This window comes from Schistocerca gregaria, chromosome 1 (genome assembly GCF_023897955.1).
Source record: "Schistocerca gregaria isolate iqSchGreg1 chromosome 1, iqSchGreg1.2, whole genome shotgun sequence".
Lineage (NCBI taxonomy): Eukaryota > Metazoa > Arthropoda > Insecta > Orthoptera > Acrididae > Schistocerca > Schistocerca gregaria.
In genome coordinates, this window is record NC_064920.1 from 216,379,217 (window position 1) to 216,404,136 (window position 24,920).

Here is a 24,920-nt window from a genome sequence, read left to right on the forward strand (position 1 = left end):
GCCATCTAACCTAAAAAACCACCCAGTCCACACCACACAGCGCATGCTACCTGTGTAGCCAACTGCTGGGTGTAGTGGACTCCTGACCTATCCAGCGGTTGATGATTTTGAGTATACATCTTCCCAGGTTTCTTTTGCTAACATTTGAATAAAAATATTAACCTTTTCTGGGGAGAAGTGCCTTTTATATTTCCACTTATATTAAGCCGCCTCAGGTACAGAAGAATTTATGCATGTTACTAGTGTGTTGTGGTCTGAAAGACCTAAGTTTACATTTCGTGCCTCAGTAACATCATTTTCGATATTTGTAAATGTATTATCTAATATTGACGAAGATGACTGTTATTCTTGTGGGGTCCATGAAGAGTGGTTTCACATGAAAGCTGTTTAGGATACTCAAAAGCTGTCTTTTTTTCTTCATTTTCAATCAACAGGTTAACGTTAAAATCCCTACATAGTAATAAGTTTGCTTCATTGTTATACAAAACGTTTAGTACTGCTTCCAAATTTTATAAAAATATGTTTTTGTCACTGAGTAGTGACCTGTATATTGATATGACAATTAGTTTTTTATGCTTCTCCTGAGATTTTAGCACTATGGCACATGATTCCAAATGTTCCTCGATATTTAGACAGCATGTTTCAGATCTAACTTTATACTGCAGCCCTGCCCTAGTGTGTATGAATACTCCACCATTTTTACAAACACTGTGGCAATAATGAGATGCTAATTCAAAATTGCTTATATTTGTAAGACTCAATTCACTGACACTGCACCAATGTTCTGATAGACAAATACGAGAGACATCTACAAAGTTGTTTATGGCGACTTCTAATTCTAACTCTTTATTCTTGAGACACTGTATGTTTTGACCCTTTATCTTGAAAGTTTTGCAAGTATTTGTTATTTTGTCAATACCTGGTGAAGTGCTGCTTTGTTGTTGATTTTTGACACTTATCTGTAATTTTTCAGGCTGATTTGTCACAATCTCTTCCTTTTCTTCATTTGGTGCCATAAAAAAATCATCACTAAGTGAAGCAGCTGTACCTAGCCTTTGACTCCTCCTCTGGCAGTGTTGATCAGCTGCTACTATTGTTGGAAATTCAATGGCTGCTGCTGTTGGTGCTGTCGATGATATGGTTCCTCATAGAGTAACTGTGTTTGCTTTTCTTACTGACGCTGTTTGTGCTGGAGGTGGGGCTGTTGCCATAACTGATGGTGATTTTTCCTCAGCTACTGCTGGTTCTTCTGCTGTTGACATACATTTATTTGTTATTGCTGTATCTTCTGTTGTTGTTGTTGTTGTTGTTGTTGTTGTCATCGTTGTTTTTGTTGATGTTGTTGGTGGCGGTGGTGGTGGTGGTGGTGGGGGGGGGGGGCTGCCATTTGTGTTGCACTTGCTACAACTGGCTTTGTGGTGGTTTTACTGATACTGCTGTTTGTGTTGCAGATATTTGTAGGTGCCTCTTGATTTTTTTCCCATGATTTCTGGGTCACAATTTCCTTCCATAGACTGTTCAAGTGAAGGCCATGTGAGGTGTAAAACCTGCGCTCAATGTCGCTGATATTGACAACATCAACGATTTTGAATTGCTTGCATATATCAGAAAGAAGGTCATTGCCATCTCTAATCTCCTTATTTACACAAGACCAATGTGGCAAATTGTAGCGGTGGGAATGGTCACAAAGAGAACGTTTGTGTGCAACATTTGAACCAATTGTTTCCCCTAATTATGAGCAAGCTGTGGATGTTTCTGTATATATTATTTGAGCTGCCAAACAGAGCTATAAAGTCACCTGAAGATAACTCCATAATTTCTTTATAATGGATAGCATTCATTTTTGCTGAGAGGGGCACTCCTGGCTTGACAAAGCTTGTGGCTTTCATAACTGCTATCTCATTAAAACATGAGACGATTCCGCATCCATGGCTATCGGATAGAATATAAAGTTTTGTCAAGCAATCACGAATTTTTTGCTGTGACATAGGTACATGTTTTCATAGTTTGCGAGTCTTCAGGAGTGTAGAAATAGCTGGTTTAGGCTTCTCAATGTTTGCAGTCATATTTTCAGATGCAGAGTCATCACTTACTGTACTTTGTATGACATATCAGTTTTTTTAAAGGAATTGATGAATTTGGTAACTCTCTGCTGTTTCCAGTATCACATTTCCACTCCGATATTGTGTTTTCAGCTGTTTTTTGCAACAGACTAGTGTTTCATACCATAAATAAAGCTTTGTCGCATACAATGCATATGATGCCATTTTTGCCACCTCTCTTGTAGTTTTTACGTATGCTACAACTTGTTTTAGTGTTGATACAAGTTCTTGTATCTGAGTGAAATTTGTCATACAATTTACCTGCGTTCAGTTGCATGCCTTTGTTACAGTCGTGTTTTAAAACCTTGATCTCCTCCAATAACATTGAGATAATATTGTTTGAACAGTCTTTTCCATTATGTTTGTGAACTAAATCGTCTGTGAGACTTTTGAGCAGAACCATATCTTACATTTTTGATCTGTATTTAAACATTTATAATGTAACACAGTTTTACATACCGTGCACATTACACCTTTAGCTGCATGTTTCTGACAGATGTGGGGGTCCAAACGTATAATTTCACTCGATTTGAGTTAATAAGTAGCTCATGTGAGCAGGAAAATAAGAAAACTCTGCTGCAGTTTCTCACAGGCTACCTTTATTGAAGCAAACAGCATGGAGAGAGGTCACTTTACAAAGCATGGTATGCACAGGAACACATAGGGGAAAAAAGTTATGTGGAGACAAATGTTAAATGCTATTAACTGCAACACAGTGGAAGGTCAGGCTGTAATCTCACTGCCATTAAGCTTAATAAGATAAATGAAGGAAGTGAATGCATCAGAAGTTTCTGTAGCTAGATGCTCAGATGATCCAGTTTCATCTTCAAATAGAGATAACTCAATGGTTACATGTACTTCAGAAGAAATCACAATTGAAGAAGAAAAGGTAGCAATTGTACCCTTTGAACCTACAGCAACACTACTTGTGCACCCACCTACATGCAGCTCATCAAAAATATCATCGTCAGCAGAAAGGCCAGCTGCAACAGCAGAAAGATCCCCGGAAAGTACAGTAACAGTAATGTTATCCCCACCTACAAGCAAGTCAATAGCTTCATCATCTTCAAGTGAAATGACAGCATCGTCTCAAGGTAAATTAACAAGCAAGTCAACAGCTTCTTCATCTTCAGTAAACAAGGCAGCATCTACTGAAGAAAAATCAACATCTTCGCAGAGGACACCAGGTAAACATAAAGTTGTGTGTCCTCCTCTTCTGAAGGATTTTTTAACCACAGGTATGAGAAAGAAGGAATCACCAAAATAGGTAGTAGCCTAAACAACTTATCCATTTTTCATCAAAATATAAGGGGAATAAGAAGTAAACTAGATCAATTAGAAGTTAACATAAATTACAAAAACTTTATGAACAATGCTCAGACCTTATGTTTCTCAGAACACCATATTACAGAAGGAATTGAAATGTTACATATAGACAGTTATATCCTTGCCACCTACTACTGTACAGATAGCATGGGAAAAGGTGGAGTAGCTATTTTCATTAAAAATAACTTAACTTTTAGATTTGTAGGTGTAAGGAAATATTGCATTGACCAACAGTTTGAAGTATGTGCAGTAGGATTGACATTAGTTCAAAATTAATAGTGGCTACAGTCTACAGGGCACCAATAACCAATTTCACAGTCTTTATGGTTCAGTTAGAATTATTAGTATCAACCTTATTTTCAAAAAATAATGACATTATCTTACTTGTTGACTTTAATGTCAACTCCACAACCGAATGCTACAACAAAGTAGAGCTCCAGAGTATCCTGAGTTCCTATAATCTTACATCAGTGGTTGACTTTCCTGCTAGGATCACACTTGACTGTCAATCACTGGTAGACAATATATTTTTAGATGTAAGTTTATACCAGAACTTCACTGTCACCCTGATCTTAAATGGCATATCAGACCATGATGGACAGCTCCTCACTCTACATGACTACAGACCTCTCAAGAAAACAGTCCCATCCTGGAAGGCAATCAGACTTATGAACAAAGAGTCCCTGGAAATTTTTAACCATAAGGTGCAGCATGAAGACTGGAGTTCAGTGCACAGAGTAGATGATGTTGATACAAAGTTTAACATATTCATAAATGAAATCCTATACCACTTTGTAGAAGCTTTTCGTAAAAAGTTTGTTAGGAACAATATTTCCTCATCCTTAAAGAAGCCATGGATCACAAAGGGTATTAGAGTGTAATGTAAATGTAAGAAGGAACTTTATATTGCAACCAGAGGGTCCCTGGACAGAGAATTGATCAGCTATTATAAAATGTATTGTAAAATCCTAAAGAAAGTTCTTCAGACATCAAAAGCAGTGTATTACGTAAAAGAAATGAAGACGGTCTGGCACATAGTTAGCAAGGAGACTGGGAACAATAAAAAAAGACCCGTAGAAAACTTCACAACCAAATGTGAAGGGAATCTTGTGCAAAATCCTGAGATCATAGCTGAAATCTTTAATAAACACTTCCTGTCTGTGTCTGAGCAAATAGGTTGCAAGGGTTCTGTGAATGATGCCATGACCTTTTTGCAAAATGCTGTCCCTAATAAAAATCATTCAAATGCATATTATACCTATTACAGTATCAGAAATTGAAAGAACAATTGCGTCCATGAAAACCAAGAACTCCTGTGGAGTAGACAATATTTCTAGCAAATTGTTAAAACCGTGTTGCACTTCTGTAAGAAATATACTGTGTCACATTGGCAATGCCTCTTTGCAACAAGGAATTGTTCCTGATAGACTAAAATAAGTCTTTTAGCCATGTCATTTTACAGTTGGGAAGAGTTTATGAAACACAGTGAGAAACTGCCTTAAAATAAAATAAGATGTATCATCATATAAATCAAACATTGGGCTGCAGAGTCGTATCAGATATGTAACTCTTTTAGTGTTAACTGCTTATATTTGTAGTAGTTATGTAACTTTCTAATCTTTACTTGTAAACACATTGTATAAGTACTTGTCATTGACAATGTAAAATTTGACACACACTACATCCATGTGAAATTCTCACAGTTGGACCCATGGTGTAAGAAATAAATAAATAAAAGATTCATCATATGACAATGTGAATGCTTCATTGTTCTTTTCCATTACTTTTCTGATGACATAACAATGAAACACAAATACTCATGATTTGCATCTGTACTATTACACAGTGAACACTTTTCCTTGTTCTTTATGTGCTTTTGTTCATACCTAGTATTCTGCCAATATACACTTGGTGCCATGTTGAACTGAGGCAGATCTATCTGTTTAAGCAAATCTATTATTTTCTTTAGCAAAGTTGTCTAAAACAGTTTGCATAAATGCTTTTGTAGTCATTTTGTCCCCTATCAAAGCCATATTTGTATTCTGGATAGCTTTTTTCCGAAACAGTGTTAGACAATTAAGTGTCCTAAAGGCTAAATACTACTCATAATTATATGCTTATCTGTTGTAGATTCTGAAGTTAAATTTTAACTGAAAATGACATATATTCTCTGTCTGATTCACAAATGCCTTCATGGTTACAAATCACATCACTTCAAACACTACAAATAATTGTACCCACTCAATTTATCTGGAGTGGATGAAGTCGTGTTGTGTTGTGTTGTCAGCTACTGCAACTACCGTTGGTGAAGTTGCATGCTGCTACAGCTGGTGCTATTTGAAGCAATGCATTGAACTGCAACTCTGTGGACAATGGCCAAATATGCATTGAACTGAAACTCAGTGGACAATTGTCATCCTGCGTTGAATTGCTCAAAATGATGGTTGCATTGCCTGGCTCTTCTTCCTTGGTCTTATTGGTGAATGATGTGCTTGTGTCTGTTCTCATAAATGTAACTCAAGTTCTTTGTGGTTGTGATTGTTTAAATTGTTGTACATCTTTATTTGAACTACTCAGTTTACCAATGACTGGTCCTGGTTTTGATTACTTATTCAATTGTAATTGATAAGCAGTTGTGAAATTTTATTACTTTGTGTTACTGTTGGTGTTTAATTGCTTAGCAGTGCCTTGTCTGTTGTCCTGCTGAGGAGAATTTCTTTATACTTTTTGTTATAAACTAATTTAAATTATTAATAAAATATTTAATTCTTCTTTCCAAATGGTATCTGTTATGTTCATGATGCTTCAGCAATATCTCCAGCACTGTTATCATTTTAAAATTGCTCATTCTTGAACAATGTATGTCAGTGCTGTCACTTGAAATTATGACTGCTGACGTTCTTGTTCGTATTAGTTTTGTGTTTTTTGTTGACATACATATTGCTGCTGGTTTATATGAACAGTTATGTCACAGTCCTGAAGTACACTTTTGTTATATCTTCACATTTGTCATAAATAATTTTCAGATCTCAGATGCCACTTATTAATTCTTGTCTTGGACTTGTTTTTCATATGTGGAATTCCTACTCATAATGTGGTCACCATGTGTAAGGGTTCTGCAGTATAAAGTCAGATGTCTTCCAGCCTTGCAGAACTGTCATCCACCTTGTTCTCCAGAATGTAAACGTACTTGTATTACTCAAGCCTACTGCAATGAGTGCTAACAGACTTTAGTGTAATAAACAAATTTATTGCTATATTTAAATAAAATAAACCTTTTCACCATAAGGATCTCGAACAACTGATCTATTCAGGATCCAATTGACATTATTTTTGTATATAACATTGTTAACATTTTTCTAAGGAAGGCCTCTGCTTGAAGTATTTCATTAAGCAGTGTACAGTGGTGTGGTCTCTCTGCTACACTTTTGCTGACGTCAGAGCATCTGTCACTGGGTCCATAACACTGCACAAAGTCCAATAAATACTTCAAACAGAAATTACTAAATACAGGTGAAACTTAATCTAGTTAAGATGTTACATAAATAAATCATTGATTGTTTGCATTATTAGGTACCTATTATCAGCTATATTTTCAACCTATGAGGAATTCAGTCCAATTCAGTTTTATTTTAATTATGCAGAGATACTCTAAGCATCAGTCCATCATTTCAAAAGTTAAGTAAAATATTGGGAATGATATCCTTAAGTGGCTGGTTTTTCTATAGGAACTCACATCATTGTTCAGTATGCATGTGGCTGTTGTTACTTGAAAACTAATATCATGAAAAATGCAGTCTGATATACACTGATCAGCCAGAACATTATGACTAACTATCTAATAGCCAGTATGGCCACCTTTGGTGTGAATAACAGCAGGAATGTATCATGGCATGGAAGCAGTGAGACCTTGGTAGGTCACTAGAGGGAGTTGGCACGACATCTGCACACACAAGTCTCCTAATTCATGTAGATTCCAGAGAGGTTCAGGTGATGAGCTCTCACTCCATGTTCAGTCACATCCCAGATGTGTTCAATTGGGTTCAGATCTGGTGTGTTAAGGAGCTAGCACAACAACTGGAACTCACCACAGAGTTTCTCCAACCACTCCATCACACTCCTGGCCTTGTGGCATGACGTTTTATCCTGCAGAAAAATGCCACTGCCTTTGGAAAACATGATCATCATGAATGTGTGTACGTGTCCTGCAACCAATGAGCAATACTCCTTGGCCATCACGGTGCCTTGCACAAGCTCCACTAGACCCTAGGATGCCCATGTGAATGTTCCCCAGAGCACATTGTAGCCACTGCCAGTGTGTCTCTGTTCCACAGTACAGGTGTCAAGGAGCTGTTCCCCTAGAAGACAATGGATTCGTGCACTTCCATCACCATGCTGAAGAAGGTATAGATATTCATCAGACCATGTAATGCTGCCTCTGTGCTAATGTCCAGTACCGATGGTCATGTGCACATGTAAGTCATAGTTGCCGATGTCATGGTGTTAACATTGGCAAGACACCCGACATCTGTAATGATGGGTGGTCGCCCAACCCCACAATGTCTGAATGTGGTTTCACCTTGCTTTTGCCACTTGTTGAAGACACTCACCACAGCACTCCTTGAACATGCAACAAATCATGAAGTTTCTGAAATGCTCATGCCAAGCTTTTGGACCATCACATTCTGCCCTTGGTCAAACTCAGATCACACACCTCCTCCATTCAGCACAAGGAGAGCACACTCCATGATTCTACATGCACTTTGCATGTGTCTGATGAGCAGGCATTCCTCGCCAGGTGAAGCTATTGCTTGGATGGGTGTATATCAATAGAAGGTTAGAGGTCATAATGTTCTGGCTGATCAGTGTAGGTATATTATGGGGAAGTGAGTGTTATCTTAATGTTTTATTTTCTGCTTTCTGAAGACGACAGGGTAAGCTATCACAATAAGACAAAGATCAAGATTTTAATACATCATTGTTGGTAATCTATAAGGTAACATTTCAAGAAGAGAAATATTTTTTTCATATAACTGTATGTGTGGTTAATATCTGCAAGTTAGTCAGAGACCATTGTAATGCATAAGTTTCGTTTTTTAGCACACACCACCAGAGGAAGTGAAGGAAATTATAAAGGAGGCTCCAATGAGCCCACAATTTTTAGAAAAAGTTATGAAATGTGGATTCATAATATATGATATTTCAGTGGACTCAAGTCAAATCAGTGATGCAATGTGGACATTGAAAGGTAAGTAAATGAATTCCTTAATAGCGAATAGCTTGAATTTTACAAAGTGTTACTGACTTTGCTCTTACACAATATTAATCAAATCACTGAGAATACATCTCACACCAGTATGATGATCATGTCAGTCTTCCAAGTGGTACGACAAGCCTTGGATGAAGCGTTCTGTGGAACATGTTAATACATGGATTGGAGAGCCATTCAGGAAGGGGAAAAAGAGGTTGGGCACTCACATAATAGGGTGAATAATGCACTGTCACTCACATGGTTGCACCTTAGACAGTGCAGTACATGGTGTGCAGTCTGAATGCTTTTGGTAAAAGGTCATTTACATGGCTAATTTCCAGCTGCATTTAGTCTGAGCATAGAAGCAGCCATCCTACTCCAGATATCTCCAACTTATTTGGTATAAATCTTGAAAAGACAGAGCTACAGAGCAAATATAGTTGTAGTTGGGACAGCTACTAACTACACCTACAGCAGCATTGGCAAAAGACAGTTGTTTAGTATCTTCCATCAAAACAGAAAAATATAAATAAAAGGATGAACAAATTCAGAAAGATGAAAGCTGTTAACATTGATATACGTATTCTACAGTATACTAACAGTAATTGGAATTCTGGATGAAGCAGTTCATTAAGGAAACAAAAGGCAACCACTCGCCTTTAGTGGATTGGTGCATGGAGCAGGGTGGCACATTATGGATGTAGTTGTGAAAAAATTATAGACCTGAACAAAGAGTATGTTGGTCCGTGACTCACTGATTTTCAGAAACCTTCGTTGAATCAATACCTAGTTTATCAAGGGTTCTTAGTACAGATATTGTCAAAGCCAAGTTAAAAGGTTTCTGAAAACCAATGAGTCATGAACCAAGTTATAATTAATGCTCATTGCTCAGTTCTATTATTTTTTCACAACTTTTTTATTTGGTACTAGCACCACTTTTGAAGCCTTTTTATTCCTTTGGTTGCCAATGTTTTTTTCTTTTTGTCCTGTGCTGTTCGTGATAATTTTAATGAATATCTTGTACATTACAGAGAGGAGGCTGGTTTAGTCTAGTTTTTTTTTCTGTGAAATATGGTGGTGTTGGTCTAATGGGTAGAGCACTAGATTCCAGTCTTCGTGGTCTTGGGCTCAATCCCAGATAGGTGTGGGGATTTCTCCTCATTCCAGTCCCTCTGTGACGTTATGGGTCCACTTGGTGTGTCATCAGAATAAGTTCTGGGAGTAAAAACACTATTGAGGTGAAGGGACCACTGCTCGTCCCTCTCCTAGTGCTGTGGTGTATAGAAAGGCCAAACATTACATTCAGTTGGGCTGATAGTCCAGTAACAGGTTTACATCACAACGTTAACCTTTCACTTTCTTGTGAAGTACAAAAATTGTAGCACTGATCTTGCTTTGAGAATTTTCCATCATCACAGAGATCCAGTAAATAATTTTGCTGGTTCCTTTTATGTTACTTTCCCTCAAAGTTTTGACATTTCTATTACAAAAACAGCATCATTTTCATGTGCCATTCTTTTTTTCATACAAAGAGAGACTGTGTACATGTCCAGCATTACATAATATCATGATTTTCTTTATTGACTGTTTCTCTTTCTGTTTCTATCAAATGAAAAATTCTCTCAAGAAAACTATAAAATTATGAAGTAGAATTGGTGACAGTATGTATCTATGGAATAAGTGTCAGTAATGCCAGTATGCAAATATAAAGCTAGATGGTCAATAATAGTTCACAATATTTCCTGCAGAAAATTCAGAACAGCATTTTTTGCAGTTTGAGCAGTTCATTCATGTTATTTTCATAAAAATTCCTTAAAGTACATTTTAATACATAATAGGAGTCTGCACCATTTTCCATGGAATCTTATTCATTTCACTTCCTTCTGAAAATTTGCTCTTAAGGAATTAACATTTTTACCACATCTCCCTGTGCAGCTGTGTGATATGGTTCTCTGTATTTTGATAGCAAAAACTCTTAGCAGTCATTCTTTATGTTTCTGTTTCTGTAACAGTGTAGAGTTTTTGCACACTTGAACAATTTCATTTAGAAATACGCAAATATTTAATAAAAGTGTGTGTGTGTGTGTGTGTGTGTGTGTGTGTGTGTGAATTACTTACCCAAATATAATCCTGTAGTGCAAATAATCCATGACACATTTCCATAACTATTTCTGCAATACTGTGTTCTTCTGATTCTGTAGTGGGTGCAGGATTTGGAATGAGTAGAAAACAAGGTGAGAGAACCCTGAAAAAGTTGTATAAATAGTTTTGTAATTGATTTATTATGTTCATGAGAAATGCATGCCAGTTAATAATAATACTTGTAAATGACAAATATGATGGTGCAGGAAAAGATGGATTGCTACTTACCGTAAAGAAGACATCTTAAGTTGCAGACAATTAACAGACACTTACACAAAGCTTTCAGCTACAGCCTTCAATAGAAAAAAGGTAAAATACACACCATCCATACACACAAGAAAGCACACCTCACTCACACATGACTGCCCACTCCAACAGCTCAGGCCAGAGCTGCCATAGTTGGCAGTAATGTATGCATGAGATGGGTTGCTTCTGTGTGAATGGTGATGAAATGTCTTTTAATTGTGCCTGCTTACAACTTAATATGTCTTCTTTACAGTAAGTAGCAACCTGTCTTTTCCTGTATTGTTGATATTCTTGCCTGGAATGTCCCTTGTTTGAAATATTAAGGTGCACTTGATAAGTGGATAGAACATGTCAGTTCATCATAATTCTTTCAAATACTATTGACAAACTTTATCCTGCCAAGATACTTTAACCTCATTATTGAAGTAATTACAGAAAGTATCTCTCATTATTTTGCTTCTTTCACAGATTTCTTGCTTATGTAGGATGAAGACAATCTAAATCTCTTTCTCTCCATGAGCCTGGTATCATAGACCCCTCATCGTATTCACTGTCTAATTTCCTCCACCTCAAAAGTAATTGTGTAAATAGCAACATACCAGGACTGTTACTATTGCTTTCTGTGGAGACAGCACAACGGGCCTTTGAAACACACCAGATTTGGAGTATAAAGATTTGGAGTATAAAATTCTGTAAGCAGTTTCCACAATCCTGTGCACATGGCTGACAGTATTTGAAAATTTTTTGTTCCCTGGTCAACAAGTTATCTGTCATTGCAAATACATGATCCTTGAAAAACACACTGGATTTGCGTTCAGGAGGGCAATGATTTAAATCTGCATCCAGACTTCCACCTACAGGTTTTCAGTGATTTCCCTAAATCACTCCAGGCAAATTCCAGGATGGTTCCTTTAAAGGGCATGGACAATTTCCTTTCCCATCCTTGACAGTTTGAGCTTATGCTCCATCTCTAATGACCTCAATGTCGATGGGAAGTCAAATCCAGTCTTCCTTTCTATCCTTCCATCCCTGACAAATAGAAAAAAAATACAGATGTCACTGTTTGCTAGCCATTCTCTTGCTGGTACGTTCTGGTGGTTCAATCCAAGTATCTCTCCAAACTTCAAATAATAAAGAACACTGCCATATGATGTATGATAATTCATTCCAACATCCACTATTAACAGCTCATAATTGTCATTTACAACTCTGAGCACAACTATGTTGAAAAAGTTTTTGTGGTTGTAGTAAAGGGATCAAGAGGCAAGTGGTTTCTTGAGGCTTACATGTTTTCTGCCTCTGGCGCTGAGACAATACAGAAAATTCCATTTTATCTCAAACTCTTTTGCAGTTTCTCTCCATACTTTTGATGTATCATACAACTGTAGTATATAAGGTAAGTTAAGTTTCTCAGTTCTAGTACAGTAAAAAAATCTTCAACTGTGCTAATGAATGCATTGATATAAATGAAAGTATATGTAGATATTTAAGTGTGTATAAACATTACTTACTCAAATATAATCCATCAGTGCATGTTTATTGCATGACATGTTTCCGTAACTATGTCTATAAAACTTTTGAGGTGAAACTGCTCTTGTAAATTTCAGGTCTTTGAACGAATTTCCGGTAACAAGGTATCTAAGCATAATAGGTAAGCTCTGACTTGAAATTGCCTCTCTCATTGCAGTGTTTCTTTTTTTGATCATGGGGCCAACCATTTTCCAGTAATGATCAGTGTAAAGACTTATGATACTCTTGGTTTTCATTCAACCTCAGTTCCCCCTAAATATTTTCATGAGTGAATCTTTGACACTTCTTTCATTGATCTTCTTTCCTTTTTTGGCCTTCAACATTGTACAGCAATTACCACAGCAGTAATGTTTGTATCAGCCATCATTCTGAACACCCTATGCCTCAAAAATAGTATGAGGTTTATAAATGAAATGGCAAACATCCAAAAGAATGGTTTAAAAATTTTTATTTGAATCAAACCCTGACCACTTTTGGATTTCTTACAAATCCATCTTCAGGTAATTGTTACACCTGTCCTTGGATTCTTGCTGGGGCCTTGTTTTGTATTCATTATTGGTTTGCTGCACAAGGGTAGACAGAATTGTTTTTGTTCACTGTTTATTAATATTTACCAGAGATTTAGGTGTTCTTACCTCTATCAAACCATGTGTGAAAATATTTTAAAGTTAGTGAAATGTGAATTGTGATGAAAACTTACATGCTGTATGAAATTTCCCTGTGCTCTTGTTATTAATTTTAAAATCAACACATTTTTGGGTATGCACTGTTCAGTTCCTGGGTAACACCTTGCACCACACCATTCTCTGTTTAATGGCAGTATATACAATAATATTGTACAGTATTATTGCACAGTCTAGGAAGAACTAAATAAAATTGCACCATGTTATTGACTGTGTAGAGGATGCTTAAAAGTATGTAAACTATACTAGGTTTTGGAATTAAGTAATGTAGCAGAAAGGGACACATAATGACCATATCAATGCCAGATATTTCAGAGATTGCCATACCAGTATACAATGTTATATACATATACTGTAAAAGTTTTATCTGTGTTGTTGTGTACTTCCCACGTTTATGAAAGTTGATGAGCTTGTGATGAATTAGTTGCTTAACATGTGAATTTAATTAACTTATGTAATTGTTTCACAGTAAATTCAAACTATCTTTGAACAAATGTGAACACACACTGAGGTGATTATTTGTGAGAATAGGATACAGAAATGCAGCAGTAATAATGGTGGTACTCAGTTACATATTGCTTTAAAAATATTGAAAATAGCTTGAAACTGTTGTCTACATATACAAGATTACTCTGCAAATCACACTTAGTGTCTGGCAGAGGGTTCATCAAACCACCTTCACGCTAATCTGATTATTCCACTCTTCATCAATGGAAAAAATGAACACCTTCATCTTTGTATGTGAGTTCTGATTTCCCTTATATTATTATGATGATCATTTCATACTATGTAGGTTGGTGTCAACAAAATATTTTTGCATTTGGAGGAGAAAGTTGGTGATTGAAATTTCATGAGGAGATCCCATAAAACTGAAAAATTACATTGTTTCAATAATGTCCACCATAAATTCTGTACGATGTGCATGAGACACTCTTCACTATATCTTAATAATATAAAACGTGCTACTCTTCTTTGAACTTTCTTCATGCACTCCATTAATCCTATCTGATAAGGAACCCATTCTGCACAGTAGTGCTCAAGAACATGGCGGACAAGCATAGTGCAGGCACTCTCTTTAGTAGATCTGTTGCTCATTCTAAGTGTTCTGCCAATAAATTGCAGTCTTTGTTTTGCCTTCTCCATGACTTTTCTGTGTATTCTTTCTAATTTAAGTTGTTCGTAATTGGAATTACTAGGTATTTAGTTGAATTTATGGCCTTTTGATTTGATGGATTAATTGTGTAACTGAAATTCAACTGATTCCTTTTAGCACTCATGTGTATGGCATCACACTTTCCATTATTTAGGGTCAATTGTCAATTTTTGCTTCATACAGTTATCTTTTCTAACTAATTTTGCAATTTGTTTTGATCTTTTGGTGACTTTACTAGAAAATAAATGACAGTATCATCTGAAAATAGCTGCTCAGATTGTCTCCTAAATTGTTTATATGGATAAGAAACAGCAGAGGGCCTATAACACTGCCTTTGGGATTGCCAGAAATCCTTTCTGTTTTACTTGATGACTTTCCGTCAGTTACTACGAACTGTGACCACTCAGGCAGGAGATTATGAATCCAGTTGCGTAATTGAGATGATATTTCATACACAGGCAATTTGATTGCAAGCCACTTGTGAGGTACAGTGTCAAAAGCCTTCTGGAAACCTAGAAATATGGAATCAATAGACCAGAATCTATTTTGAGTATCTGGTGGGTTTTGAGACAAAGTTCCATTGATAAAACTATTATAAACATGTTGCATTGAAGTCCGTGCTGAATTTCAAGCTTCTATGAAAGGTCCCCAATCTTGGTGATTTTGCATTCGTTTAATCTTGGAATGCTTTTCTTGTTGTTTCTGCAACATTTTTCTGTGTGCTTTGTATATAAAGAGTGATCAGCTCCATCGTTTTTTTAATTTATTTGGTATAAAGCTCTCAATTTTTGCCGATACTATTTCTCTGAATTCGAGCCACATCTGGACTACACTTCCATTTTTAACTTAAAAGGAGTGAAGATCGTCTCACAGGAACGTGTCAAGTGAATTTTTATCTGATTTTTTGAATAGTTATATTATTCATTTATTTTTGGGAGTTATGTTACTCAGTCCTGGAAAGACAACCCTGTGTTTCCTAATCCCTGTATCCATTTTGATGCTTGTTACTAGCGCAGAATTGTACGCACACATTTCTCATCCTAAAATTAATTTTCTGTTCAAATGTCTACATATTTTATGAGAATACTTCAATTTGGAAATTAGATTAGGAAAGGTGCTACGATCACTATTGGCAGAGACTCTACAAAGAGCAGTCATGCACACAGTGGATTGCGAATTTTCCTCCCTTTTCATGGGCTTTTTAGCTCCTACTGGAATTAATTCTTGAATTGATCATGTTTAATCTTTTGCACATCATGTGATTTCCATCCTTCTTGTGGTAATATAGTATCTCATATTGCATGAAACAGAAAAAGACAACAATTAGTATAATAGAAAATTTAGAAAACCATATAATTATTTTAAATTATTACAAACATACTAATTCTCTGCCAATGGCAATGTCCTTGTTAGATCACCAGATGTAGTGGTTAAGGAGAGAGATAATGTGAACCGTTCAGAGCAGACATCATTATGCTAATGCATGTTTAGGTGCACTAGATATCGTATGTCCAGAAATACGTGCAGGTATGGATGCATGCGGGTTAAGAAATGTTGTGGCAACTCCGGAACATTGCTTGAAGATTAATTCCTATGAGGTTTTGTGTGCAGCTTGGTATACAGTTCACTAGATGGAGACAAAAAAAGTGTTTTACAATCATGTGGAGGAACTCTTGGAAGAAATTCACTCTCCCAAGAAAAATATATTTATATATGGTGACTTTAATGTTGATTTCTTGAAATCCAATAAATTCAGAGATGACATTATAAATTTACTGCAATCATTCAACATCAGTCCAACAGTAACTGAACCAACTCAAGAAACACCTACCTCTGCATTTGTTATTGACCAAATCTTGATAAATATGTGCAAATATGCCTATAACATACAAGTTGTAAATATGGATTTTAGCGATTACTGTGCCCAAATTCTTGCAATGGATGTTTCAGGACACCAACTTTCCATTCGAATACAACACACTGTAAAGGATTTAAGTATAAAAAAGGGGAATATTTTTGTTCTCTCCTAGAGGGTGAAACTTGGAAAGACGTATATGACTGTAATGAGGCCAATGACAAATATGATAAGTTTATGGCTACATTCAAACATTTTTTTGAAATGGTTTTTCCCAAGAAAACAACTATGTTGAACTCTACTCAAAAAACAAACAAGTGGATTACAAAAAGGATAAGGATATCATGTCAAAATAAAAGGAGATTGTATGAATACTCCAAGCATAATACCAATCCTGACTTTACTGTATATTTCAAAAGATACAAAAGAATACTAACACAAGTTATTTCAAAAGCAAAAAAACTAGAAAATGACAAAATATTGTATGATTCCAAGAATAAAACTAAAGCAGCCTGGCAGATTAAAAGGAAAGAAATAGGTACCAGGCCAGTTAATCACAGTTATATAGAGGTGATTATGAATAAAAATAAAATAACTGATCTCAAACATGTTGCTAGTGCTTTCAACAATTATTTCTCAAATATATCACAGCAGTTAACAAATACACACCATGACAAACTGCCTACCAGCCATGCAGCTCAAAAAATTTATTCAAACACATTATTTCTGTATCCAGCAACAACTGAGGAACTGTCAAGAATCCTAAAAGCATTACCTAATAAATATTCAGTGGATGTTGATGATATACCAGATGCTATTATCAAAGCTAGTGCAACATTTATTGTGGAACCACTAAAAGGCGTTGTAAATTCATCTTTTGAGAGTGGTGTATTTCCAAATAATCTAGAAACTGCAAAAGTAACACCTTTGCATAAGAAGGGTGCAAAAAGTGAGATTGCTAATTATAGGCCAGTTTCAGTTTTATTTGGCTTCAGCAAAATTATGGAAAAATGTTCCTTAGAAGATTAAAGTTTTCTTAAAGAGAGACTGATAAGTGAATTCCAACATGGGTTCAGAGCTGGAAACGCAACTCAGTCAGCAATTTTTGCCTTCTTAAATGAAGTATTAAAAGCAGTGGATGATAAACAACATGTGTCTGGGGTATTTCTGGATCTAAGTAAATCCTTTGATGTAACTGATCATGGCATTCTCTTGTGTAAATTAAGTAATTATGGAATTAGAGGCCAGTCTGAAAAGTGAATCCAGTCGTACCTCAGTAATCATCACCAGATCACAGAAATAAAACACAAAGATAGTGAAACACAAAAAATTTCTAGTTTTTACAATGATGAGCAGAAAATCAAGTATGGAGTCCCACAAGGATCAGTTCTAGGACCTGTCCTATTTCTGCTGTATGTAAATGACTTGGCTAGTAAAATACATGTTGGAACCACTGTACTGTTTGCAGATGACACTAATATTCTAATTAAATCTGATGGAGGCTGCAATATCAGTTATGCATTCCTTAACACCCTGGTTCAAGACCAATAGGCTCATCATATATTCTGAAAAAACTGTTAACTTTCATATCACACAAAACCTCCACCCTGCAAACAATATTTTCACTATCGAAGGAAAAAATGTGTTGACAGCCAGTCATACAAAATTTCTATGTGTACATGTTCACGCTGATCTGAAGTGGGAGGTACACCTAAACAATTTAAATAAGAGACTGAATTCAGTAGCATATGCTGTGCTGCTCATCAGTGCTGACAATGTATAATTGATTTCTATGTGTGCATGTTCACGCTGATCTGAAGTGGGAGGTACACCTAAACAATTTAAATAAGAGACTGAATGCAGTAGCATATGCTGTGCTGCTCATCAGTGCTGACAATGTATCATTGTAGTGTACAGTCACTACTTATGTACGGAATAATTTTTTGGGGGAATTCCACAAATACTACAAAAACATTTAAAATACAGAAAAATATTATCAGGGTGATAAAAAAAGCTAAATGTAAGGATTACTGTAGACCCCTTTTTGAAACTCTGAAAATATTGCCACTGCCTTGTTTGTATACATACAAAATACTAATTTTCACAAAAGGGAGCATCTTAAAAAAGGAAAATCTCTTCAAACACATCTATTATATACACATATATAAAACTAGGCAGAAGATGAACCTACACAGGAACACAGTAAATACAAAACTTATGCAAAAGAGGAGTGCATCATTCTGGAGCTATGTTATAAAACCATATGCCTTCTTACCTGAAATGCATAGCAACATTAAATGCATTTAAAATAAAGTTAAAACAGTTCTTGCATGACCACTGCTTCTATTCTTTGTCTGAATTTATGGAACATCATAATAAGTAAACCTCATTAATCAAATTTCACTAATTGTCAATTCATAATATAGTTTACATTGTGCTTATCATGTCATCTCACTTAATAACTGCTATTATCATGTGTAGAAGCATGTACAAATAATGTACAAAACTGATTCTTGGACCAATAAATAAATAGATAAATATTTTAAGGAAATAAAGGGCAGAGCTGAGGCTGGTATGCTAGACCAAGGCAGTACCCTAGTGCAGAAGGTTGTCTAGGCAAACAAGAGCTATGTAGATGTGATCAAGGAAGTGATGAAGGTACGGAAGGCAGAACTAAGAGCTCAAATAGATTGGAGGTTTAAAGCAGTAGAGGAAAAATTGCAAACTAACATTGATAGTAGCACTGAAAAGGAAAGGGAACATTCAACCCCAAGTTATCAGGTGTTAACAGCCAGGATAGATAATCCGAATGTCTAATCTGCACTTGGACCCTAACCTGTCAGGTGAAATATATCACAACTATAACTTGCAGCAGGTGCTGCTGATGATTTCTGTCCCTGTCACACAGAGGTATTCGGAACACGATTTGATACATCAAAACAATGCCAAGCCGGCAACGGACAGTGCTACAAGTCTTTCTCCTTTGCGCGCGGATGAAGGCTTATTACGACACAAGCAGTTTTTGATCATTTTTCTTCCAAAAGTACTCGAAGATAAAGCAAACAAAGCCAGTTGTGTACATAAGAGCCTTCAGGAATGTTTTGCCAAGGGATTGGACTGAAGAGCAGAAGATACACTTTGTGATAAGACTATACACAGGGTGATGCCTCATTGTGGGCCAACGACATGGTGGAAAAATGTTACAACTTCTCCTAGACAAGTTATGGTCCATAGGAGTGCAAGACAGATTGAGGCACGAAGTGTTTAACCCCATGCCATTCAGCATTAAACACGGAGGGCTCAGAAGACACTTCAAGAAGTATCTAAATAAAACCTGTTACTGGACAAACCCAGTATCACACATAGATGTCCTAAAAGTTTTGGAAAGCTGACTACAGCTAATATTTGTGAGAAATTATTCACCTCTCTTGAGCAAGTTATAACAGAAATAGACAAAAATTAAAGCAAGGGTATGAAAATAACTAAGGACAGAATTTCAGTCAGGATTCAATGGCCAGAGAGGTTATAGTCAGCAAGTGCACTATTCACTGCCACCAGGAGGGGTAATGAACTGGCAAGGGCAGAATACAACTGAGCAACAAAATAATCCGCTGATGCCTGACTATAATCATTATAATCAAAATTACAGTTTTGAATAGCAGCCAGGGTCAACAAAATTTCAAATCGAGAGCCTCGCAAAATACGAATGGCAAAACCAGATGCATAACATGCACCCCTAACGAGGATGTCAGTTAGGGTAATTCGGAAAACTTGATTTGGTGTCAATAGGTCCCCATTTCATGTCCAGTAATAGGTTTGGGGGCATGGAACTAGGTTAAAAGCTGTCTTCTTAGATACAACAACTGTGGTGATATCAAAGGTGACCTGTGTCAGGAAGATATTATCAACTGTGTAGATGAAAATGAAGACACATTACAGGCAATAATCAATGCTCAAATATTTAGTTTAAGTATACCCATATTACTGCTCACTGGAGCTACCATGAATATAATTTCAAAGGGTGTGTTGGATCAATTACAAAAATGAGGACACATACTGGCACTTCCAGTCCAAAATGGTAAAATCCAAACAGTCGTAGGAGGTAAGTCTAAAGGCATAAAATTGGAGGCATGAATCATGCTCAAATTGATAGCTTATCTTTACTGTTCCTTTTTCTTGTGGTTAAAGGCTAATAGTAAACTGCCTTATCGGCATGGACAGCTTTTGGAAGTACCATGCACAAATTGACATTGGTAAGGAGAAGTCCCATTTTGTTGTGAACAACCAACAATGTTCAGTAGACCTAGTCAAGTCAAATGCTGAGAAAAGCAAACCAAAACAACTGCAGACATTTGAATACAATCCTTCTATCCTACCATCATGTTTTTAAACGCACAGGGAACTGAACGATCACAGGAAGAGAAAATAGGCCCTGATATCAAGCACACCAGGGTAAGTGAGTGAGCATGTCTTACACAAGAACAAAAGGAAGAACTGCAGGAGCTTTTTAATATGTTATGCTCATGCTTTTGAATGACACCCTGGCATAGTCAAAGGATAGGTGGGCTTAACTCCAGATCTGAAGAAGCTGGGTGCTATCGGACACTGCCCCGTGTCTCAAAACAAGAAACAGTTAAAGGGAAATTTTGGATTAGTATCTTTCTTCTGAAGATTTGTACAACAGCAGCTTTTAAATAGTGGCGTGATATTGAATCTGCTGTGGAAGAACCACCCTTGGTAATGGACCAAGCAATTCCAAACTGATTTAGACAATATTAAAGAAGCTCTTTTTAATGCCAACATCTTACAACATTCTGACATGACCCAGGATTTTTGTCTGTGTACATGTGGTTCCTCCCACAGACTGGGCACTTGTTTATTCCAAATCACTGGCACAAATGGGGATCTTACCTCCAAGGTAATTAATTTTTCTTGTAGGACCCTATCTGAAGCTGAACGAACATATTCTGCGACCAAATTGGAAGCGCTAGTCCTAATATGGGCATTCAAAAAGTTTGAATATTACCTGTGGGGAAAGCACACCAAGGTGTTTTGTGATCATCATTTCTCACTCTTTCATTCTCACAGGATGATCACTAGGTGGTGTTTGTATTTACAGGAATTTGATTTTGAAAATGTGTATGTTAAGGTTAATCAAAATGTAATTGCTGATGCCTTATTAAGGCTTCCATAATGTCTAGACGAATTCTTGGAATTCGTGGAGAACAATTCTGAAATCAGAGTTTTGGTCGTGAACGATATAAAATAACAACTATACTACATTAGGATGTGTGAAAGCATGGAGCAACTACAGCAGAAGGATTCTAGGTGACAAAATGTAAGGCTGAAACTGCTGCAGAATGATGACGACAGATTGGAAAATTTTTTTGTGATTTTGTTCCCCATCACTACCCAGTGCAGAGCCAATGTTGTGTTTGTTTACCAGAGGTTCATGTTAATAACTTTATATTACGCACTCACAATATTTGGGGACACTATGGCATCTCCAAATGCCTTAGTAGGATAAGCACTTATTATTACTATCCAATTTAAGATGAAAAGCTCTGTTGGTAATACGGAAATGTGTTGTGTGTCATAAAACTAACAATACAAATAAGTCAAAACTAATTTACCTACAAGCGATATTGCCTAAAAGATCCTTGGAGATATTGGATGCAATTGGACCATATCCACAAGGGAAAGAAGATGTAAGATACGTTGTTGCTCCACACAGTGTTTTCTTCAAGTATGTTAGATTGTATGCTGTGCTGTGAGTACAAGCACCATCATCAGAAGAATTACACCAGATTACCCATCCGGAGTGGGCAAGCTGGAAACATTGATGACGGACTGTGCACTATACTTTACAGGCAGCAGTTGGAAAGATTAAACATATACTTCTACCCAGGTTTCACCCAGAAGCAAGGCCCATACAGACGATATTTAAGGAATTTAGCACATTTATCTGGACAGACACCCCTCACAAACGCAGCAAGTTAACAATCTCCCATATACATTATGTGATCAAAAGTATCTGGAAACCCACAAAAACATAACATTTTTCATATTAGGTGCATTTTGCTGACACCTACTGCCAGGTACTTCTTATCAGTGACCTCAGTAGTCATTGGACATCATGAGAAAGCAGAATGGAGAGTTTCATGGAACTCATGCACTTTGAACGTGGTCAGGTGACTGGGTGTCACTTGTGTCATACATCTGTATGCAAGATTTCCACACTCCTAATCATCCCTATGTCCACTGTTTCTGACGTGATAGTGAAGTGGAAATGTGAAGGGACACATACAGCACAAAAGCGTACAGGTCAAACTTGTCTGTTGACTAACAGCGACCACTGACAGTTGAAGAGGGTCATAATGTGTAATAGGCAGACATCTATCCAGACTAACACACTGGAATGCCAAACTGCATCAGGAAGTGCACTACAAGTGCTATGACAGTTAGGTGGAAGGTAGAAAACATGGATTTCATGGTTGAGCAGGTGCTCATAAGCCACTAGTAAATGACAAACGACATGTTGCTTGGTGTAAGGAGTGTGAACAGTAGGCAATTGAACAGTGGAAAAATGTGGTGTAGAGTGATGACTTATAGTACACAATGGGGTGATCCGATGGCAGGGTGTGGGTATGGCAAATTCCTGGTGAACGTCATCTGCCAGTGTTTGTAGTGCCAACAGTAAAATTCAGAGGCAGTGTTGTTATGGTGTGGTCGTGTTTTTCATGGTGGGGTCCTGCACCACTTATGTACCTTCTTGCTTCCCACTGTTGAAGAGCATTTCGGGGATGGTGATTACATCTTTTGACATGATCAAGCACCTGTTCATAATGCACGGCCTGTGGTGGAGTGGTTACATGACGATAACATCCTTGTAATGGACTGGCCTGCACAGAGTCCTGACCTCAATCATATAGAACATCTTTGGGATGTTTTGGAACCTCTCCTCAGTGCAGCACTCCATGAAGAATAGGCTGCCATTCCCCAAGAAACCTTCCAGCACCTGATTGAATGTATGCCAGCAAGAGTGGAAACTGTCACCAAGGCTAAGGATGGGCCAACACCATATTGAATTCCAGCATTACCGATGCAGGGCACCATGAATTTGTAAGTCATTTTCCGCCAGGTGTTCAGATACTTTTGATCACATAGTGTAGCTCAGCTGGCTTTGCACCTACAGAATTGCTGTTTGACAATAGAAAAGTAGACAATTGGTAAAAACCTCTACCTAAGGCCCATAGGAAGGAAATATCGCTCACATAAGGAGAAAATATGTGGGGCACTGGTTAGTATTGAAGAAAAGGCAGAATACAGGAAACATTTGTTTGGTAAGAAAGTAGGGCATTCTGTAGAGTATGTCAGTTTTTAATCAAAAATCCTTCACCCAGGATCCTATAAGTTAGTTTACTTAAAAATGGTGAGGAAAAAGGGCTCCACCCACACAAAGGTTTAAGTGAATCTGTGGACTAAGCAGCATTTGATACTGATCAAGCACGACTTGGAGCAGTGTATGTAAGTGTATATAAGAGATGCCATACTGTTCACTTGAATATACTTATTACAATTGATGGTCAGTTTAAGGAAAGATTTGATGTGTATTGCCTTATTAGGATGTAGGTTTAGTTATGTAAAATTTTCAATGTATGTTTATGAGCCAGAGAAACTCAGAAGATATTACCCTTGCCAAGCACGAGAAATTATTTAATTTGACACTGTACCACATACAACACACAGTTGTGAGATTGAGACACAACACATGGAAGTGGGGTGAGGATAGAAGTGCACACGTGTATTAGCTAGCTTTACAGTTTACAACCTCTGCACATGTGCACAGCACTGCATAAGCCAATGGATCACTGCCAGTCACCAATAATAGCTTGCAAAGGAATGCCAAACAATCTATACTTAGAGAAAACTTCATATTATGAGCTGACTACTAAGGAAATAAAATGTCTACACTACATAACTAAAGTAAGTTTAAGAAATTAGGAAGAACTAAGCTAAGGAATATATATACAGATGATGGAGTAAACACTGTTTACGGAAAACTAGCTACACACTGTGATGCTATGTAAAAACTAATTACATTTATACAAGTGGCTGTTTGCATGATACACGAAAGAGGATATCTACATGAGGAATGAAGGAATATAAACTTAATCTTGAATATATTACGAGAGATAGGATTGTGCCCTGCCTATGACAACACTTCTCTTCGCAGGTGCATAAGAATAAGTAAAAAACGACAACCATAGTATGAATGTGATCACTCTTACAACTCATAAAAAACTGATAAAGAATTAACTGCATACTGATAGAAATTGAATATATAAATATCGAAAGTGTGATGCATTAGTAGCCAGCAAACAACTATACAATTAGTTTTAAGTTAGTATTCAAGTGTCCTTGCAGCAAACAGTGCAGAGCCATGTCCTGGGTAAAATAAGGAAACAATAGTTAGATGCTTGGTACCAAAGCACAAGGGCTGCACCAAAAAATAAATAATTATATTTATAAAAATGTGTGTGAGTGTCATGGTATGAATGTGTGTATGAAAATGTTACAGTACGCCAGATGTATAGAGAGGTTGAACTTAGGTCTTGTGCTACCAAATGAA

General features: G+C 36.8%; 1 protein-coding gene across 1 annotated transcript in view; it reads left to right on the forward strand.

The window, feature by feature from the left end:
- LOC126339176 (adenylate kinase 7-like) overlaps positions 1 to 24,920 on the forward strand; it is a 114,862-nt gene that overhangs the window by 52,714 nt on the left and 37,228 nt on the right. Inside the window, exon 3 of the mRNA XM_050001613.1 lies at positions 8,529 to 8,676. Within this exon, the coding sequence (XP_049857570.1) occupies positions 8,529 to 8,676 (148 nt within the window). The remainder of the gene's footprint in view (positions 1 to 8,528; positions 8,677 to 24,920) is intronic.